This window comes from Canis lupus, chromosome 33, assembly GCF_011100685.1.
Source record: "Canis lupus familiaris isolate Mischka breed German Shepherd chromosome 33, alternate assembly UU_Cfam_GSD_1.0, whole genome shotgun sequence".
Classification (NCBI taxonomy): domain Eukaryota; kingdom Metazoa; phylum Chordata; class Mammalia; order Carnivora; family Canidae; genus Canis; species Canis lupus.
This window is the reverse complement of record NC_049254.1, coordinates 11761079-11778210: the sequence shown is the minus strand read 5'-3', so window position 1 is coordinate 11778210 and position 17132 is coordinate 11761079. Positions and strand designations below refer to the sequence as shown.

The window sequence follows — 17132 nt, the reverse complement described above, 5'->3', positions numbered from 1 at the left end:
AGATGGATCTTGTTTTTTATCCATTTGGCTGCCCTCTGTCTTTTGATTAGAATATTTAGACCATTGTTTTTTGGTTGTTTTATAGTTTTTATGCTCTTCTTTCCTTGCTCTCTTTACTTGTGATTGATGACTTTCTGTAGTATTATGCTTAGCTTTCTATTTTTTTTGTATCTGTTATAGGTTTTGAGTTTATAGTTACCATGAGGTTCATATATAACATCCTAACTATATAGCAGTCTATAATAGTAATGATGATCACTTAAGTTTGAACCTATGCTAAAAGAGCTTTCTTACTCCCCCCTCCACATTTTATGTATGTTTTCATATTTTACTTCTTTTTATTCACAATTTAACTATAAGCTTTTCTCTTAAAGGAGTTCCTTTGAGATTTCTTGTAACATTGGTTTAGTGCTGATGAACAACTCTTTTTTTGTCTGGGAAACTCTATCCTTTAATTTTTAATGACAGTCTTTTGGAGTAGAGTATTCTTGGTTGTAAGGTTTTTCCTTTCAGTTCTTTGGCTATATCATGTCACTCCCACTGGCCTGCACAATTTCTGCTGAGAGATCAACCTGTGGGGTTTCCCTGGTATATAACTTTTTGCTTCTCTTTTGCTGCTTTTAAAATTCTCTTTATCTTTAACCTTTGACATTTTAATTATTGTGTCATAGTGTAGATTTCCATGGATTCAACTTGTTCAGACTTCTCTGTGCTTCCTGAATCTAGAGGTCTGTTTCCTTCCCCAGGTTAGGGATGTTTTCACCTATTTCCTAAAATACATTTTTCTGTCTCTCTTCTCCTTGTGGAACCCCTATAATGCAAATGTTTGCTTGATGTTGTCCAAGAGATCCTTTGACCTGTCCTTATTTTTTAAATTATTTTTTCTTTTTGCTGTTTATCTTGGATGCTTTCCATTATCCTGTCTTCCAGATCTATATCTTTGCATCTGCTAAACTACTGTGAATCTCCTCTACTGTATTTTTCATTTCAATAATACAATGTTATTGTATTATTCAGCTGAGGTTGGTTCTTTTTATATTTATCTCTTCATTGAAGTACTGAGTTCTTCCATTCTTCTCTGCAGCCCAGTGGTCATTTTTATGATCATTACTTTAAACTCTTAAGCAGTATGCCTGATAATCTACATTTCATTTAGTTCTTTTTCTGAGGTTTTGTCTCGTTCTGTCATTTGGAGCATGTTCCTCTGTCTTGTCATTTTGATTTTTATGTCTTTGAATTAGGTAGAACAGCAACTTTAATCTTGAAGGAACAGTCTTGTATATGGTCCTCCCTTGTATAGACTCTGTACTTGTAAGATTGGCTGGCTGGTCCTCCCTTGTATAGACTCTGTACTTGTAAGATTGGCTGGCTGGAGGTCCCTAAGTTGAAATATTCATGGGCTGGAGTGGTCGCCGGGCTCTCCAAGCAGAGCCTGCCCTGGCAGGACAGCTGAGGCTGAAGTGACGGCAATCCAGGGTGTCACGGGGTGCTCAATGCAGAGGTACCCTGGAGGGGTGACCAGAGCTGAGGCTAACACAGGCTTTGGGGGCATGGGACACTCCATGCAGCAGGTGCCCTGGCAGGGCAGGTGGAACCTAGATGGGCATGGGCTAGGGATTCCTACCATGCTCCATACTGGGGAGGGGGGAAGGGTGTCCCAGCAAAGCAGTTGGAGCCAATGCAGGCATGAGCCAGGAGATCCCAGAGCACTCTGCATCCCAGGGCACCCTAGCAAACCATGTGAAGCTGAGGTGGTATGGGAAGTTTTCTAGGGTTCTCTGTATCTGCCACCTCAGCGTTAACACCTGGAGCTGCAGCAAGTGCTGACCAGGGTGCACACTCTGGGGATGCCTAGGTGGGACAGCTAGAGCTGGTGTGGACTAGGGGCCCAGGGCTCAGTGGGGTGGTCATCCACTTAAGGTGCTGGACCCTGCTCCCATCCATTCTATCAAGGTGGAGGGGGAATGGAAATTGTGTATTCACCAGCCTCTCCAACCTGGAGAGAGTTTTAGTAGTGTCCCCATTGTGTGGCAGGGTTCTAGGGCTAGTCCTTTTATAGTTAGTTGCTCTTTTAAACCCCAGCTTTGTTTCCATGCCCTAGTGCAGACAAATTTGCTCCTGGTCCCCCAGAGCCATCCCTCTACACTGCAGTTGGCGACATCGGGTGGGAGTTCCCTTCATTCCATCTCTCCTGCTGTTCTGTCTGTGGTCTATCTTTTGTTGTACAGAAGCTGGTCAGTCAGCCCTCAGTTCTGCAGGAGGAATTGCTTTGTAAATAGGTGCAGAGTTGGCGTGTCCATGGCGGAGGTGAGTTTAGGGTCTTCCTACAGTGCCATTTTAGACCAGAATTAACAATATTTTTGCCTCATAATTGTAAACATCAGAAGTTTTTCCTTTGTAGATTCTTATCTCCTTTCAAGAAGATTTGTTGATAGTGACAGCCATATATTCTGTAACCTCTGAATCAAGATAATTAATGAGTTGCTTTGAGAATTATCAACATAGTAGTTCTTATGTACTTGATGACACGAGTGGGAGAAGTAGAAGTCCCTCTATGATTTTACGTGTTCTAATGTTTGAAGATATCTCAGAAAAGTATAGAAAATTTTATTAACCTGTTCAAATTTTGGTCCATGCTGTCTTCGTATTTACTTGTAATCCTTCCAAGATTTCAGATATATCCCTAGGTAGCCCTTGAAACATAGTTTTGATTTCCAGATATGAAAAAAATGTGAAACTCAGGAAGAAGTGACATTATCTGGCAGCTTCTATATAAGAGAAGGAAGCAGATCCCTTAAGGAAATAACCTTAAACTATAACTTCAAGAAAAGTACCATGACTGATTTAAAATAATATATTCACTGCCACCAATTCTGGATTAAAAGAAACATGTATTCAAGTCTTTTGAAGAGTTGTGGCCAAAAGGCTGTATTTACACAGCTGCTTTACAGTTTTGCTCCATAATATGTGGGTGTTGTAGAGCCTAAAGGAGCATCATTCACATATGATTTCAAATGTTAGGAATTCTGATTAGCATTACATTAGAAATTTCAAGGAAGAACTTTTGAGTCACAACCCTTGGTGAAATATCCCCAAATAAGCATTTACCAAGGAGCATGAACTAGCTTTTACCTGAGTGATAAAATCATCTTGATTATTACTCTGAGGGCCTCAGCTAGCTGTAACATCAAATATTTCAACCTACTCCCTGAACTCTCTTTACAAACACAGTCAACCACAGAAAATAAGATACTTTTTTTCCATCAAGATTATTTGCTGACATGCAGCTCACAGGCTGTTCACTGGTTTATTTCACACCAGCAGAGGGACTGGGCTTGTCCTTTGGATTAGGTTTGTCCATTAAAAACTGGAGACTGGGTGCCATGTGCCTTTGGGATTCTAAAATCCCTTATTTTGTAGTGATGGGTTTTTATTAATGTCTTATAAAGATGACCTTTAAGGATTCTAGTATAATTGCTGTATCTTACAAATTCAGTTTCTCTTATCTTTATGATGTTCTAAATAAATGATAGTGCTTTATATATGTTTTCTGTGAAAAAGGATTTTTTTTTAATTTAAAAGTATTTTTTTCATTGATTTAAAAATGTTTCCTGTCTAAAAAGAATGCATGCATGTATGTCTACATGGACCAACAGCGGTTCCAAATATTTTATTCCTCCCCTCCAAAATATAATATTCTTAGATGTGACAATTGATATTTAATGATATGAATGTTAATAATAAGTGGATTTTTTTAAATGGATTTTACCAGACTTGTTAAATTCACATATACTTGTATGTGAGGCAGATAATTTTTTTTGCTAAATTTCTTTACATGCGAATCTTAGTTATATGGGGCTCATGTCTATACTATCTATGTGTGAGCTTTTATAGATTTTCCAGTTTGCTTTTCTCTTGTTTTAGGTTATAATGTGCTACATTTTGAGTACCATTCTTTAAAAGTCTAGGGAATCCAATTTATAGAATAAAATTTATTAGAATAAAAAAGTCATAATGATGTGCTTGTGCTCATTTGGATGAAGTGCAGCATTAGCTCTTGGGAAACCTTTTCCTATTCTTGGTATTTAGAAGACAGTTCAAGGTAACACTAAAAGAACTAGAATATCAGCACATGACTTATGTTAAATGTGTTTGTAACTGGTAAAACATTTTAAAGGAGGTCTCATCATAAAAGGAATTCCAATACTACTTTTATTTTTACTAGCTTAAAGGAAAAGTAATGGAATATTGAATGAATTTTATATTAAGACCAAATATTCTAAAGTTCTCTCCCTTAAGATCTCAGTTGAAAATCATGGCTTCACTTCACTCAAGGGTTGGAATTGTGTATTGTCATCACTGATAAGATGTTTGAAGATAAATTATTTTGTGTGTTTCAACAAAGGAAAATGCAGTGTTAAAAAGTTTTACTACAATATAACTACCTGAAATATCTTCCCTTACATACAGCTCTAGTTTTCAAACCACAGTATCTGGAATCTTTTTTTCTTACAAATTTAATAGTAATATAGTTTTCCTATAACCATTTTCTGGATATATTACAAAACTGTATAACTTTAGCCTTAATTATCATATTATCTATCACTGTGTATCTGAAATTTTTTTATTTGTAATTTAGTGAAAACTATATTAATACATGTCCTTATAAAATTATTGTATCTATACTGATAGCAATTGAAGTTTGTGGTATATTGATCCAACTTCCAGTGGGATAACAGAGTCATAATTACGTATTTAAAATTTATTTTAATGCCTTGATCAGTTAAATTTATATTTTTAATTCTCAGATATTGTTATAGTTGAGAAAATCAGTCTGAGTCTTGATGTCTATCTCAAATATTACCCATGAATTAGAAGTAACTTATATGTCTATCTTAAATATCATCCATGGAATAAATTATCCATGAAGTAAGCAGTAAGTAGTTCTACTTACTCAGTAGTCAGTACTTCATGGATACCATGAAGTAGTAAGCTACTCTAATTTAGAGATGATGTCTCAGATTGTACATAATAATCATTTCTAAATTTGTTAGGCAGTTACTGTGAGCCAAATGTTAAAGCTAGTATTTTAAATATAGACATATAGGTATATGTGTAACTATATAATTATATATAAATGTACATTTATATGGAGAGAGTTTAATATACATATCATTTATTGGATATATTGAAGAGTTTATATAAATAGACATAATTGTATTCCTCACAACCAATCTGAAATAGTATTAATGTCAATTTATAGAAGAAAATAAATTACCCAGGGTTTCACAACTAGTAAGTACCTGTGTAATAGGATGTGAATTCTGTGTATTATCAGTAAGCTATTTGTGTATATTTGTTATCCTGCCTGCAGCTAAGCCAAATTAAGTTTTAAAAAATCACACATGTATATAACAGTGATTGCTAAACTGAGTTTGGAGATGCCCAGTGATAAAATCTGATAGTAGCAAAGGAATAGTAATGACGACAGAGGGATGGAACAGAGTATTAGGAATTATACTAGAGATTTTGAAACCTGAATCCTGGTCCTTTTTCACATGATCTTAGGAAGCCACCCACCATATGCTTTCTATACTTTATATATCAGGTTATTTCTCCATGTTGGATCTTTGAGCAGTTAGACCTGTAAAGCTAACAGAGGGGATCTGAAGCTATTTGGTTTTTTTTCTAATGAAAGTAATATATGGACGTTGGAGAACAAAATACAAAAACAAGAAAAAGAAGCCACTTCTAACCCATCATCAATCAGGAACATTATTGCCATTTGGAGTACTTCCTTCTAATGTTTATCTGTGTGCATGTTCACAAAGTCAAGATCACACTCAGTATGTCAATTCCCTCTCAATTCCATTTAACAGTTTCATAAGTATCTTACCACATCATTAAATTTTTTTATAAAGTGGCATTTTAAATTATTGTATGATAGTCCATCATTTATATGTGCTGTCAAAGACTAACATTTTAGAAGTCTAACAGAAATCCCAACTTTATTTGCAAGAAAAATGAGTTAAATGCCTTTGCTTTTGTCTAGAAATATAGAAACTTGGTGTTTGTTTTATTAAATAAGATTAATATAACAAATAGTGTATTCATCGATGTGATGACATTTACTTATTAGGCAAATCTTTCAAAATTTAGACAGTGAAGGAAGTAATAAGGATCTCTTGTGGTGAGATAGCTGTTAGCCCCTGAAGTGGAGGTGCCATCAACCCTGAGAAATGTGAACTACAGCAACGTAGCTTGCCTTTTTAAATCATAATCTGCCCAAGGACTCTTTTAGACCTTTCTTTTTTCCTAATCACTCCTGCAACAATGACAGTTTAATACCACAGATATACTTTATATTTCTGTGTACCCTTTTAGCATCTAAGATCTTTTCTTGTCCCTTAAGGACCAATTTTCACCCTCCTGGGGATACTGCCCTCATTTAGAATGCATGACCTGGAGTAATCATTTAAGGTATTCTAACCATGTATTCAGGATAATTCCCATGCCATCCAGGATTTTTCTTGATGCCGCTTTGCTCATTTATATGCTCAGAAAATGAAAATTGAATCAAGATTTAACCCTAAACCAGTACTTCTCAAATCTTTTAGCCCACCAAGGGGTTAACTCTGAATCAATTTCCCGATTGTCCATTTCTGGTTAAAGCCTCAGTGTTGTTCAAAGTCTGTTTTATCTTAAAAATTCATACAAATTTTACATTTTCCTCCTTGATAAATATGTATTCATTTCAAAATCTTAAAAAAAAATGGGGCAGCCCAGGTGGCTCAGTGGTTTAACACCACCTTCAGCCCAGAGCCTGATCCTGGAGACCCGGGATCGAGTCTCACATCAGGCTCCCTGGATGGAGCCTGCTTCTTCCTCTGCCTGTGTCTCTATGTCTCTCATAAGCAAATAAATAAAATTCTTTAAAAATAACTTTCTCACATCCTTAAGTAAAATTGGTGCTCCAGAAAGATGTACTGTTTATATCCTAAGACTCCATATATTCTTGCACTTACTTTGATATGGTTGCCATTTCTCATAGTTAGAAAATACGATGAGCATGGGCAGCAGCACTAGAATAAACACATGTCATCCTTAAGAAGATATCGAAAGGACATTTATTCTGGTACAGAAATTCCCATTGAGTTGATAAGATTCATAGTTATTACAATGTATACCCCCAAATTATAACAACTTTTGGAAAACTATAAGATAATTTCATCTTCTGTCTCATTGTTCCTATTACCTATCCATTATAAAGGCAATAAGGACCTGATATCTCTTTTAGACATTGTGAAAAAAGAACAAGTGGGAAAGTGAAGGCTGTCTGTAAACTTTGGGGAAGGATATATAGAAAGAGGGATTGCTTTTAAGCAGTTTGCTCTAATGATGAGCATGAAAATGGTCTGTTCTCCCCCCCCCCCTTTTTTTTTTTCTTAAGAGAATCTCAGGCAAGCTCCATGCCCAGCATACAGTCCAAAACAGGGCGCAATCTCACAACCCTGACATGACCTGAGCTGAAATCAAGAGTTGGCTGCTTAACCAACTGAGCCACCCAGGAGCCCCTCCCTGCCCCTCCCCACCGCTTCTTTTTTAATAGTTTCCACTCTTGGTTCAGGTTGTAACAGATCTTCCTTACTAGGATGTTGCTTAAGCTTTCTATGGAATTAAGCACTCACAACAAGTTTTCATGTTTTGTTCCTCTTCCACACTTCTCTGACATTACTATTAATTTATAGTAATTACTGTCACAGTATTTAAATATAGCAGTTATCATAGATGTGAATTCATTGTCCTTTCCTTTTAATGTTCAGTATATGTGCTGAAAAGACCATTACATTAATTAATTTGCATTCTGCCTCACCAAGAAGGTATAAATAATACCTCTAAAAATGAAATAGGAAAATAGATTTAGAGAGTGAAAATTGTACAAATGGCTTAGCTTAAGGTCCAAATCTTAGTTGCCAAAGTGAAATGCACCTGACCAATCCCATCTCCATGTGATGTTCCTCATCTGTATCTAGAAAAGTCTCTTGTAGCTGTAAGTTACCTAGTGCAGAGCTACTCTATCCAGTTAAATCAACTGAACAAAAAATTAAGATATGCCGGACTAAAAAAAAAATTCACCAATAGAAATTTATAACAGGTGGCCAGAGTTGCAACAGATTCCATTTTACTTCTCTTTGTAGGCTCAGATACATTGATAGTGTTCAAATGCCAAACATCTGGAGGAGGCAGGGCAAGATGGCAGAAGAGTAGGGTTCCCAAGTCACCTGTCCTCACAAATTCCAAACATCTGTAAGATTCTGAAGAGATATCAGCACTCTTGAGGAAATAAACTTTGAGTTAGAGCAGTGAGGACTAGGATTAAATGTGCTGGGATATGTGACTTTGGAATTCAAGAGAAAATACCTATTAGGAAAGTAAATCTTTACTTAAGTCCCCCCCCCTTTTTTTTTTAATGAAAAGTCTTTAAAATCGATCGTGATTCCGTCCAGAGATTGTTTGAATCACTTTCCATAGTTGATATTTGAAATATATTTTGTGTGCAAATATACCAGTTCCAGGATCAGAGATATCTTCACTTCTCTAGAGTTGATTTAATCATCATGTCTGTGTATGTGTTTTTCGTTGCTAACTTAGGTTTCCTAAATTATGTTTACTACTTATTTTTTCAAGTATAGTCATCTGCAAATTCCATTGCCAGTATTTATTAGAGCCACCTTACATAACAGATAAGTTCCTTGGGTTGTTCCTGGTGAAATGGGTCATTTTTGTGTGTGTCCTTTACCAGGATCAAAAATCCGTATGTTTAGAGTAAGGACAAGATGGTAGAATAGGTAGCCCTGAGGTCACCTCCTCCCACAGACACATTAAGCCTATAACTACAGATAGAGCAACTCTTTCTGAGAATGACCTGAAGATTAGCAAAACCGTTCTTCCACATCAAGAAGGGTAGAAGGAGCAGAGATGAGATGTGGCTGGGAACCAAGGCCCCGGCACAGCAACCCAGAAGCAGGAGGGATATCACAGGTTACAGAGGTCCTCCCTGAGGAGTTAGCAGTTTAACACTGGGCACCCTTCACCCTAGGGATGTGCATCAGGAATATGAAACCCAATGATGTTTTTGAAAATCAGTGGGGCTTCACTTCAGAAGAGCCTGAGGACCATAGAAAAATCAAGATTCCACTCTACTCTTAAAGGGCCTGTACATAAACTTACTCCAAGACCCAGTACTGAGGCAGCAGTTTGAAAAGCACCAGGGCCATTAGTGAAGATTCAGTAATTATTTTAGGGTATATGCAGGTTGGGGCAGAGATCTGCGGAAACTTTTTCCAGGAATGGAAGTGTTGGCAGACACCATTTTTCTTGCCTTCCTTCAGCCTCGTTCATCCAATGCTGGTGGTCTCCGGTTTGGATGCTCTCCATCTACTTTCCTAGCACTGCTCTCCCCACTCTGCCCTTTCCTATATAGATCTCCCCCTAAAATGTTTCTACCATGCCACACATAGAAGGCAGCTTTGGTCAGGACGAGGGTAGAGGCCAATCCCACCCACACACAGCTCACACATGCAATACCGCTGAAGCACCTGCTTCTGATGACCAGGGGATGATTGTATAGGACACCATCTATCTAAGGCCACTATCTTCAAGACCAGGAGACATAGCTGACTTACCTAACACATAGAAGCAAACACAGAGTCAGGCAAAATAAGGAGACACGAAGAATTTCCAAATGAAAGAACAAGGCAAAACCTCAGGAGGGTGGGGAAGAGAAGCTAAATGAAACAGATATGCAATCCATCTGATAAGGAGTTCAAATAAATTGGTCTTAAAGACACTCTGAGAATTTCAACAAAGAAAACATAAAAAAAGAACCAACCAGAGCTGAACAATACAGTAACTTAGTTGAAAAATACACTAGAGGAAATCAGTAGTAGCTTAGAGGAAGCAGAAGAATGGGTCAGCAATCTCAAAGGCCAAGGAGTGGAAATCATCCAAGCTGAACAGCAAAAAGGAAAAATAATCTGAAAAAAATGAGGATAGGTTAAGGGACCTCTTGGACAACATCAAGCATTCTGACATTTATAATATAAGGGTGTCAGAAGGAGAAGAGAAAGGAACAGAAAACATACTTGAAGAAATAATAGCTGCAAACTTCTCTAACTTGGAAAGAAAATACATTCAGGACCAGAAAGCACAGAGAGCCCCAAACAAGATGAACCTAAAGACATTCACACAAGCACATAATAATTAAAATGCCAAAAAATAAGATGAGAGAATCTTAAAAGCAACAAAAAGGAAAGCAACTAGCTATGTACAGGGAGCACCTGTAAGACTTTCAGCAGATTTTTCAGCAGAAACTTTGCAGGCCAGAAGGGAGTGCATGATATATTCAAAGTACTAAAGGGGGCAGAGGGGGGAACCCACTACCAAGAATACTGTATTTGGCAAGATTAGCATTCAGAATTGAAGGAGAGATAGTGTTTCCCAAATGAAAGAGTTCATCACTAAACCAGCCTTACAGGAAATATTAAAAGGACTTCTTAAATGGAAGGGGGAAAAAAAGGCTCTATATAGTAAAACTAATAGATCGATTACTTACAAAACTACCCCAAAGGTTAGAAGACAAACGTGGTAAACAACTGTACCTACAGTAATTACTTGAGGGGTGCACATATTACACAATGCAATGGAGTAGAGGGTAGAAACATAGTGCTTTCAAAAGGAGTTCAAACAAGTGACAATCAAAATAAACTGCTATATAAATAGGGAGTTATATATGAAAACTCTTAGTAACAAACTAATAAAAACCTGTCATACACAAAAAAGTAGAAGGAAATCCAAGCATAACACTAAAAAATGTCATCAAATCAAAAAGGGAGAGCTAAAGAGAACAGAGAATTGTGAAAACATCCAAAAAACAATTAACAAAATAGCAATAACTACATTTTTATCATTTCTTTAAATATAAATGAACTAAATGCTCCAACCAAAAGACACAGGGTGAATGAATGGATAAACAGGATCCATCCCTGTGCTGACTACAAGAGAGTTCACACCTTAAAGATACCTACAAAGAAAAGGCATGGAAAAAGGTATTCCATGAAAATGAGAAAACAAAAGGTGGACATCAGACAAAACAGACCTAAAAAGGGGGCATTACATAAGGATAAAGAGCAATCTAATGAGGATATAACAATGCTAAATACCTAAGTACCTAACATACTAACATTTAAATACATAAATAGTAACAGAATTAAAGGGAGAAACTGACACTAATGAAATCATAGCAGGAAACTTTAATACCTCACTTAAATCAATGGATAGATTATTCAGACAGAAAATCAATAAGGAAACAGTATCTTTGAATAACACATTACACTGAATGGACTAAGATTTATATGGAACTTCTATGGAACGTTCCATCCCCAAGCAGCAAGATACACCTTTTTAAGTGCACATGAAACCTTCCCCAGGATATGTCACATGTTTGGCAATAAAACAATTCTTAATAAATTTAAGAAGATGGAAATTATATCAAGCATTTTTTTTATCACAATAGTATGAATTTAGGAAGCAGTTATAGCAACTGGAAGAAACACAAATACATGGAGACTAAACAACATTGCTAAACAATCTGGGTCAGTGAAGAAATCAAAGAAAAAATTTTAAAAAAGATACCCTGAGACAAATGAAAATGGAAACACAAACTTCCAAAATCTTTGGAATGCAGTGAAAACAGGGAAGATTATAGTCCTACAGGCCTACCCCAAGAAACAACAGAAATCTCAAACTATTTAACCTTACCACCTAAGAACTGGAAAGAAGAACAAAGCCCAAAGTTAGAAGGAGAGGAAAGAAATAACAAAGATCAGAGTGGAAATAAATGAAAAGACTAAAGCGGGGGGGGGGGGGGGGGGGGTTAAAAATCAACAAAACTAAGAGCAGGCTCTTAGAGAAAAAAGGATAAACCTCTAGCCAGACTAATCAAGCGAAAGAGGATTCAAATGAAATCAGAAATGAATGAGGAGGGACACCAGGGTGACTCAGTGGTTGAGTGTCTGCCTTTTGGCTCATGGCCTGATCCTGGATTCCCAGGGTCAAGTACCACATTGGGCTCCTTGCATGGCGCCTGCTTCTCCTCCCTCTGCTTGTGTCTCTGCCTCTCTTTCCATGTCTTTCCTGAATAAATAAATAAAATCTTTGTTAAAAAAAAAAAAAAAAAAGGAATGAGGAAAAGTTACAACTGACAAATACAAAGGATTATAAAAGGCTACTACAAAAAATTATTTGCCAGTAATTTGGACAGCCTAGAAGAAATAATAGCTAACTCCCTAGAAACACAATCTTCCAAGACTGACTCAGAAAGAAAGAAATAATATGAACAGACCAATTACTAGTAATGAAGTTGAACCAGTGATTTAAAAATTCCCAGGAAACACAAGTTCAGGACCAGATGGATTCACAAGTGAACTCTACCAAACATTTAAAGAAAAGTTAATATATATCCTTCTCAAAATATTCCCAAAAATTGAAAAGGAAGGAACATTTCCAAATTCAATCTACGATAGCAGAATTACCCTCATAGCAAAATCAGACAAAAGATATTATTTTAAAAAATTACAGGCTGATATCCTGAGAGAACGTAGATACAAAAATCCTCAACGAAACATTAGCAGACAACATTCAAAAACACATTAAAAGCATCATTCACCCCAATCAAGTGGGATTTACTCCAGGGATACAAGGATGATTTAGTATCAGCAGATCAGTGTGATGCACATTAACAAAATGAAGGATAAAATATGATCATCTCAATAGATGTAGAAAAAGTTTTTGACAAAATTCAACATCTATTCATGATAAAGACTCTCAACAAAGTGGTTAGATGGGGAATATACCTCAACATAGTAAAGCTGTATATGACAGGCTCACAGTTAACATCACACTCAACAGTGAAAAGCTATAAGCTTTCCCTCTGGGATTAGAACAAGACAAGGATACTCTCATAACTGATTCAACGTAGTACTAAAAGTCCTAGTAACAGCAATCAAACAAATGCATCTAAGTTCATAAGAAGTACCACCGTCACTATTTGCAGATGACATGATACCATATATAGAAAACTCTACCAAAAAACTATTAGGATAAATAAATTCAGTAAAATTGCAAGATATAGAATTAACATATAAAAATTGTTATTTCTATATACTAATAATGGACCATCAGAGAAATTAAGAAAATAATCTCATTTGCAATTGTATCAAAAAGAATAAAATGCCCCAAAAAAGCCCCCAAAAACAAAGCAAAAAGAATAAAATGCCTATGAATAAACTTAGCCAAGGAAGTAAAAAAAACCTGTACTTTGAAAACTATAACATACTGGTAAAAGAAGCTGAAGATGGCACAACTAAATGGAAAGATGTGTTCGTGGATTGGAAGTATTTATGTTGCTAAAATACCATACTACCCAAAGTAGTCTACAGATTGTATGCAATCGCTATCAAAATACCAATAGCATTTTCACAGACCTAGAACAAATAGTACTAATATTTGTATGAAACCACAAAGAATTTAAGCTTTGTTCCTATCTCAAGAATGCTTTAGCTATTTGAAGTATCACAGTGCCATATTAAAACTATACTACAAACTGTAGCAAAACGGCATATTACTGGCACAAAAACAGACACCTACATCACTGGAACAGAATAGACAGCCTGGAAATAAACCCACATGTCTAAGGTCAATCTGTGATAAAGATGACCAGAATATAAAATGGGGAAAAGACCGTCTTTTCAATAAATGGTATTGAGAAAACTGGGCCACTTCACACTATATGTGAAAAGAAACTCAAAGTAGGATTAAAGACCTAAATGTAAGACTTGAAACCTTAAAAGTCCAAAGAGAAAAACGTATGTAGTAAATTAGACCTCAATCTTAATTTTTTTTGCATCTCTCTCTCCAGGGCAGGGTGACAAAAGCAAAAATTAACAATTGCTACTACACCAAACTCAAAAACTTTTGCACAGCAAAGGAAACTATCAATAAAGTGAAAAGGCAACCCACTGAATGAGAAGAAATCTGCAAATTATATACCCAATAAAGGGTTAATACTCAAAATATATAAAGAACTCCTATAATCCAACACACACACACACACACAAAAATCCAATAAAAAAAACTGGCAGAGGACCTGAATAGACATTTTTCAAAAAACAACAACAACAACAAAAAAAACACAAATGGCCACCAGACACGTGAAAAGATGCTCAACATCACTAATCATCAGGGAAATGCAACTCAAAATCACAATGGGAGTATCATTTCACACCTGTCAGAATGGCTATCATCAAGAAGCAAGCATTGGAAGGATGTGGGGAAAAGGGAACTCCTGTACTGTTGGTGGGAATGTAAACTGGTGTAGCTACTACAGAAAATATATGGAGATTCCTTTAAAAAATAAAACTACCATATGATCCAGCAATTCTACTTCTCAGTATTTACCCAAAGAAAACAAAAATAGCAATTTGAAAATATATATGCAATTTTGTATCATTTACAGTAGCCAAGACATGGAAGCAATATAAGTGTCCATCAACAGATGGATAAAGATATATATACACACCCAGAGACACACACTGGGGAATATTAGCCACAAATAGTGACATCCTGCCATTTGTGACAATGTAGATGGACCTAGAGGGTACCATGCGAAGTAAAATAAGTCAAATACCATAAAATTTCACTTGTATGTGCAATCTAAAAAAAAAAAATGAAAAAAAAAACACATAAATACAGAGAACTGGTGGTTATGTGGAATTTGGGGAATGGGCAAAATAGCTGAAGGAGATTAAGAGGTACAGACAGGCTTCCAGTGAGAACACAGGCACAGCATAGGGAATATAGTCAGTGACATCATGATAACTTTGTAGGGTGACAGACGGTAACTACACTCACTGGTATCTTGTAATGTTTATAAATGTCAAATCACTGTTTACACCTGAAACTAATATAATACTGTATGTCCACTCTACTTCAATTAAAAATACACATGGTTATTAAATTTAAAAGTTGTAAATCTTAAAACTTCATTGTCAATACTAGTAGGTGTGTCTCCAGCTGCCATCGTATCCTTCCCACTTTAGGAGCATATTTAGCTATTCTTTTCAAAGATGCTTGACATTCATATGTCCTTCTCAGTATTTTGGACAAAAGCAAAATAACAGTATCAGAAAAACTCTTAGAGAGTTACCTGTAGAAAATGAGGAATTTAGACTTGCATTTAAGTGTAGGTATTTTTTCTCACCCCAAAGTAAATCAGAACAGACAAGATTTCAATGTATGAATTCTGTGGTGATTGATTAAAGGGTAAGCCTGCTAGAATTTCTAACGGTTTTTCTGGAAATCATTAGAAGCAAAGTAAAATTTATTGTCCATCGCTGCATGACATAATGGAAATACTTAATAGAAAATAAATGGAACCTAAAAACCTAGTAAGAAATGCAATTTAGCAGACCAGAATAACTTGAGATGTTTAGTCATAAATGCAGGAAACAGTACTTAAGTATGCCCTTAGATTTATCATTTGGCATTTGTCAGTGGCCTGAGAAAGGATATTAAAGAAGTGTCAGTGTCTAAAAAGTCTTAAATCCATCAATGTGTTTCACGGCATAAATTTGATAATTCCTAATCATCTTTTTAAAATCTAAGCTTTTGAAATACAGCACCAAATATGGGTATCATGGACATCCATGATACAGAGCCTTCTCGGTGCCAGCCCACGCCCCGTGACCTGCGAGGGCCGGGCGCTCGAAGTCTCTGCCTGAGTCAGGTTACGGTCTCCCCGTGGGCACCAGTGTCCTTTCATTGAACTCTGAGAAACTCCTCAGGGGACGGACTCAGCCCGGATCGCCCCGCCGGCTTTGCTGTTTCTCCAGCAAAACTTCGTGCCCTGGAATCGGGGTAAAGTAGGTGAGCAAAGCCGAGCGTCTGCCTCTCGGTTCAGCCTCTTTAACCACCAGTAGCTCGAAGCGTCGAGGTCATTATTAACCTGAATCCGACTGGCAGGGGCGCCGGGCCCGAGGAGGGGCCGCCGGAGGCTCCTGGCCTTTGCCGCCGTCTTCCCTCCTCCGCTGTCATCTCACGGGGCTCCAAGGATCACTGCGGAATCGGGAATAAATTCGTACTGATTCCTCAAACTTGCAACACTTGCGGACCCAGTTCTTTTTTTTATTATTATCAACGTTCAGCATGGGGACGAGACAGCCTTCCCCGCGACCGCATATAAAACACGGGGATAACGAAAAAACAATAGGGTGTTCACATACCAGAAGGTCAAAGTGACGCGGGATCTCCTTTTTCATCCCATTATTGACAGGACACCTCTTTTTTTTTCTTTCTTTCTGATCTTCACAGATGGTTCGCAGGCACCAGCCCGGCCTCCCAAGCCGCGCCCGCGCAGGACCGCCCCCGAGGTCCAGCACCGGAAGCCCCACGGGCCCGAGGCAGCGTCGGAAAACGTGGACGCGAAGATCGCCAAACTCATGGGGGAGGGCTACGCCTTCGAGGAAGTGAAGAGGGCGCTGGAGATCGCCCAGAACAACGTCGAGGTGGCCCGGAGCATCCTGCGCGAGTTCGCCTACCCGCCGCCCGTCTCCCCGCGGCTGCACCTCTAGCGGCCGGGCCCGGGCCCGGGGCCTCGCCCTGCCAGCCATACTTTTCGAATCAGGGTTGAACTGACAGAAATAATTTAAAGACGTTTACTTCCCTTGAACTTCGAGATCTGTGAACCGCTTCTCCTTGTTTACACGTCGGCCGACTCGCGCCCGCTGCGCGCCTCCGGGTTCGCTGCCACGGCCCCCGCGAGGCCGCCGTCGGGGGGGGGGGGCGGCGGCGACGTCACGGCCGCGGCGACGTCACGCGGTCACGCGCCCGCCCCGCCCCGCCCCACGCGCCGCCGGGTCCAACGCCATTTCGCCCAGTTACAGGATGCTTCAGAGGTTCTGATCTTCAGCGTATCGAACTCATGCAAAAAAAGAAAAAAAAAAAAGAAAAAAGGAAAGAAAAAGGAAAAAAAAAAAGTGTGTGGCCTTCACTACTGAGTCTTTCTTTTGGAAACC

The 17132-nt window shown here is 37.9% G+C and overlaps 1 protein-coding gene across 14 annotated transcripts in view; it reads left to right on the top strand.

Moving 5' to 3' along the window:
* The window catches only part of CBLB (Cbl proto-oncogene B), a 407079-nt gene extending 390209 nt beyond the window's left edge, over positions 1-16870 (top strand). For 10 of the 14 annotated variants that reach the window (XM_038582709.1, XM_038582710.1, XM_038582711.1 and 7 more), the window contains one exon: positions 16429-16870. In XM_038582709.1, the coding sequence (XP_038438637.1) occupies positions 16429-16688 (260 nt within the window). In that variant the 3' untranslated portion in view covers positions 16689-16870. The other 4 variants (XR_005383232.1, XM_038582714.1, XM_038582717.1 and 1 more) reach the window with 4 other exon arrangements.
* The last annotated feature ends 262 nt before the right edge of the window (positions 16871-17132 follow it).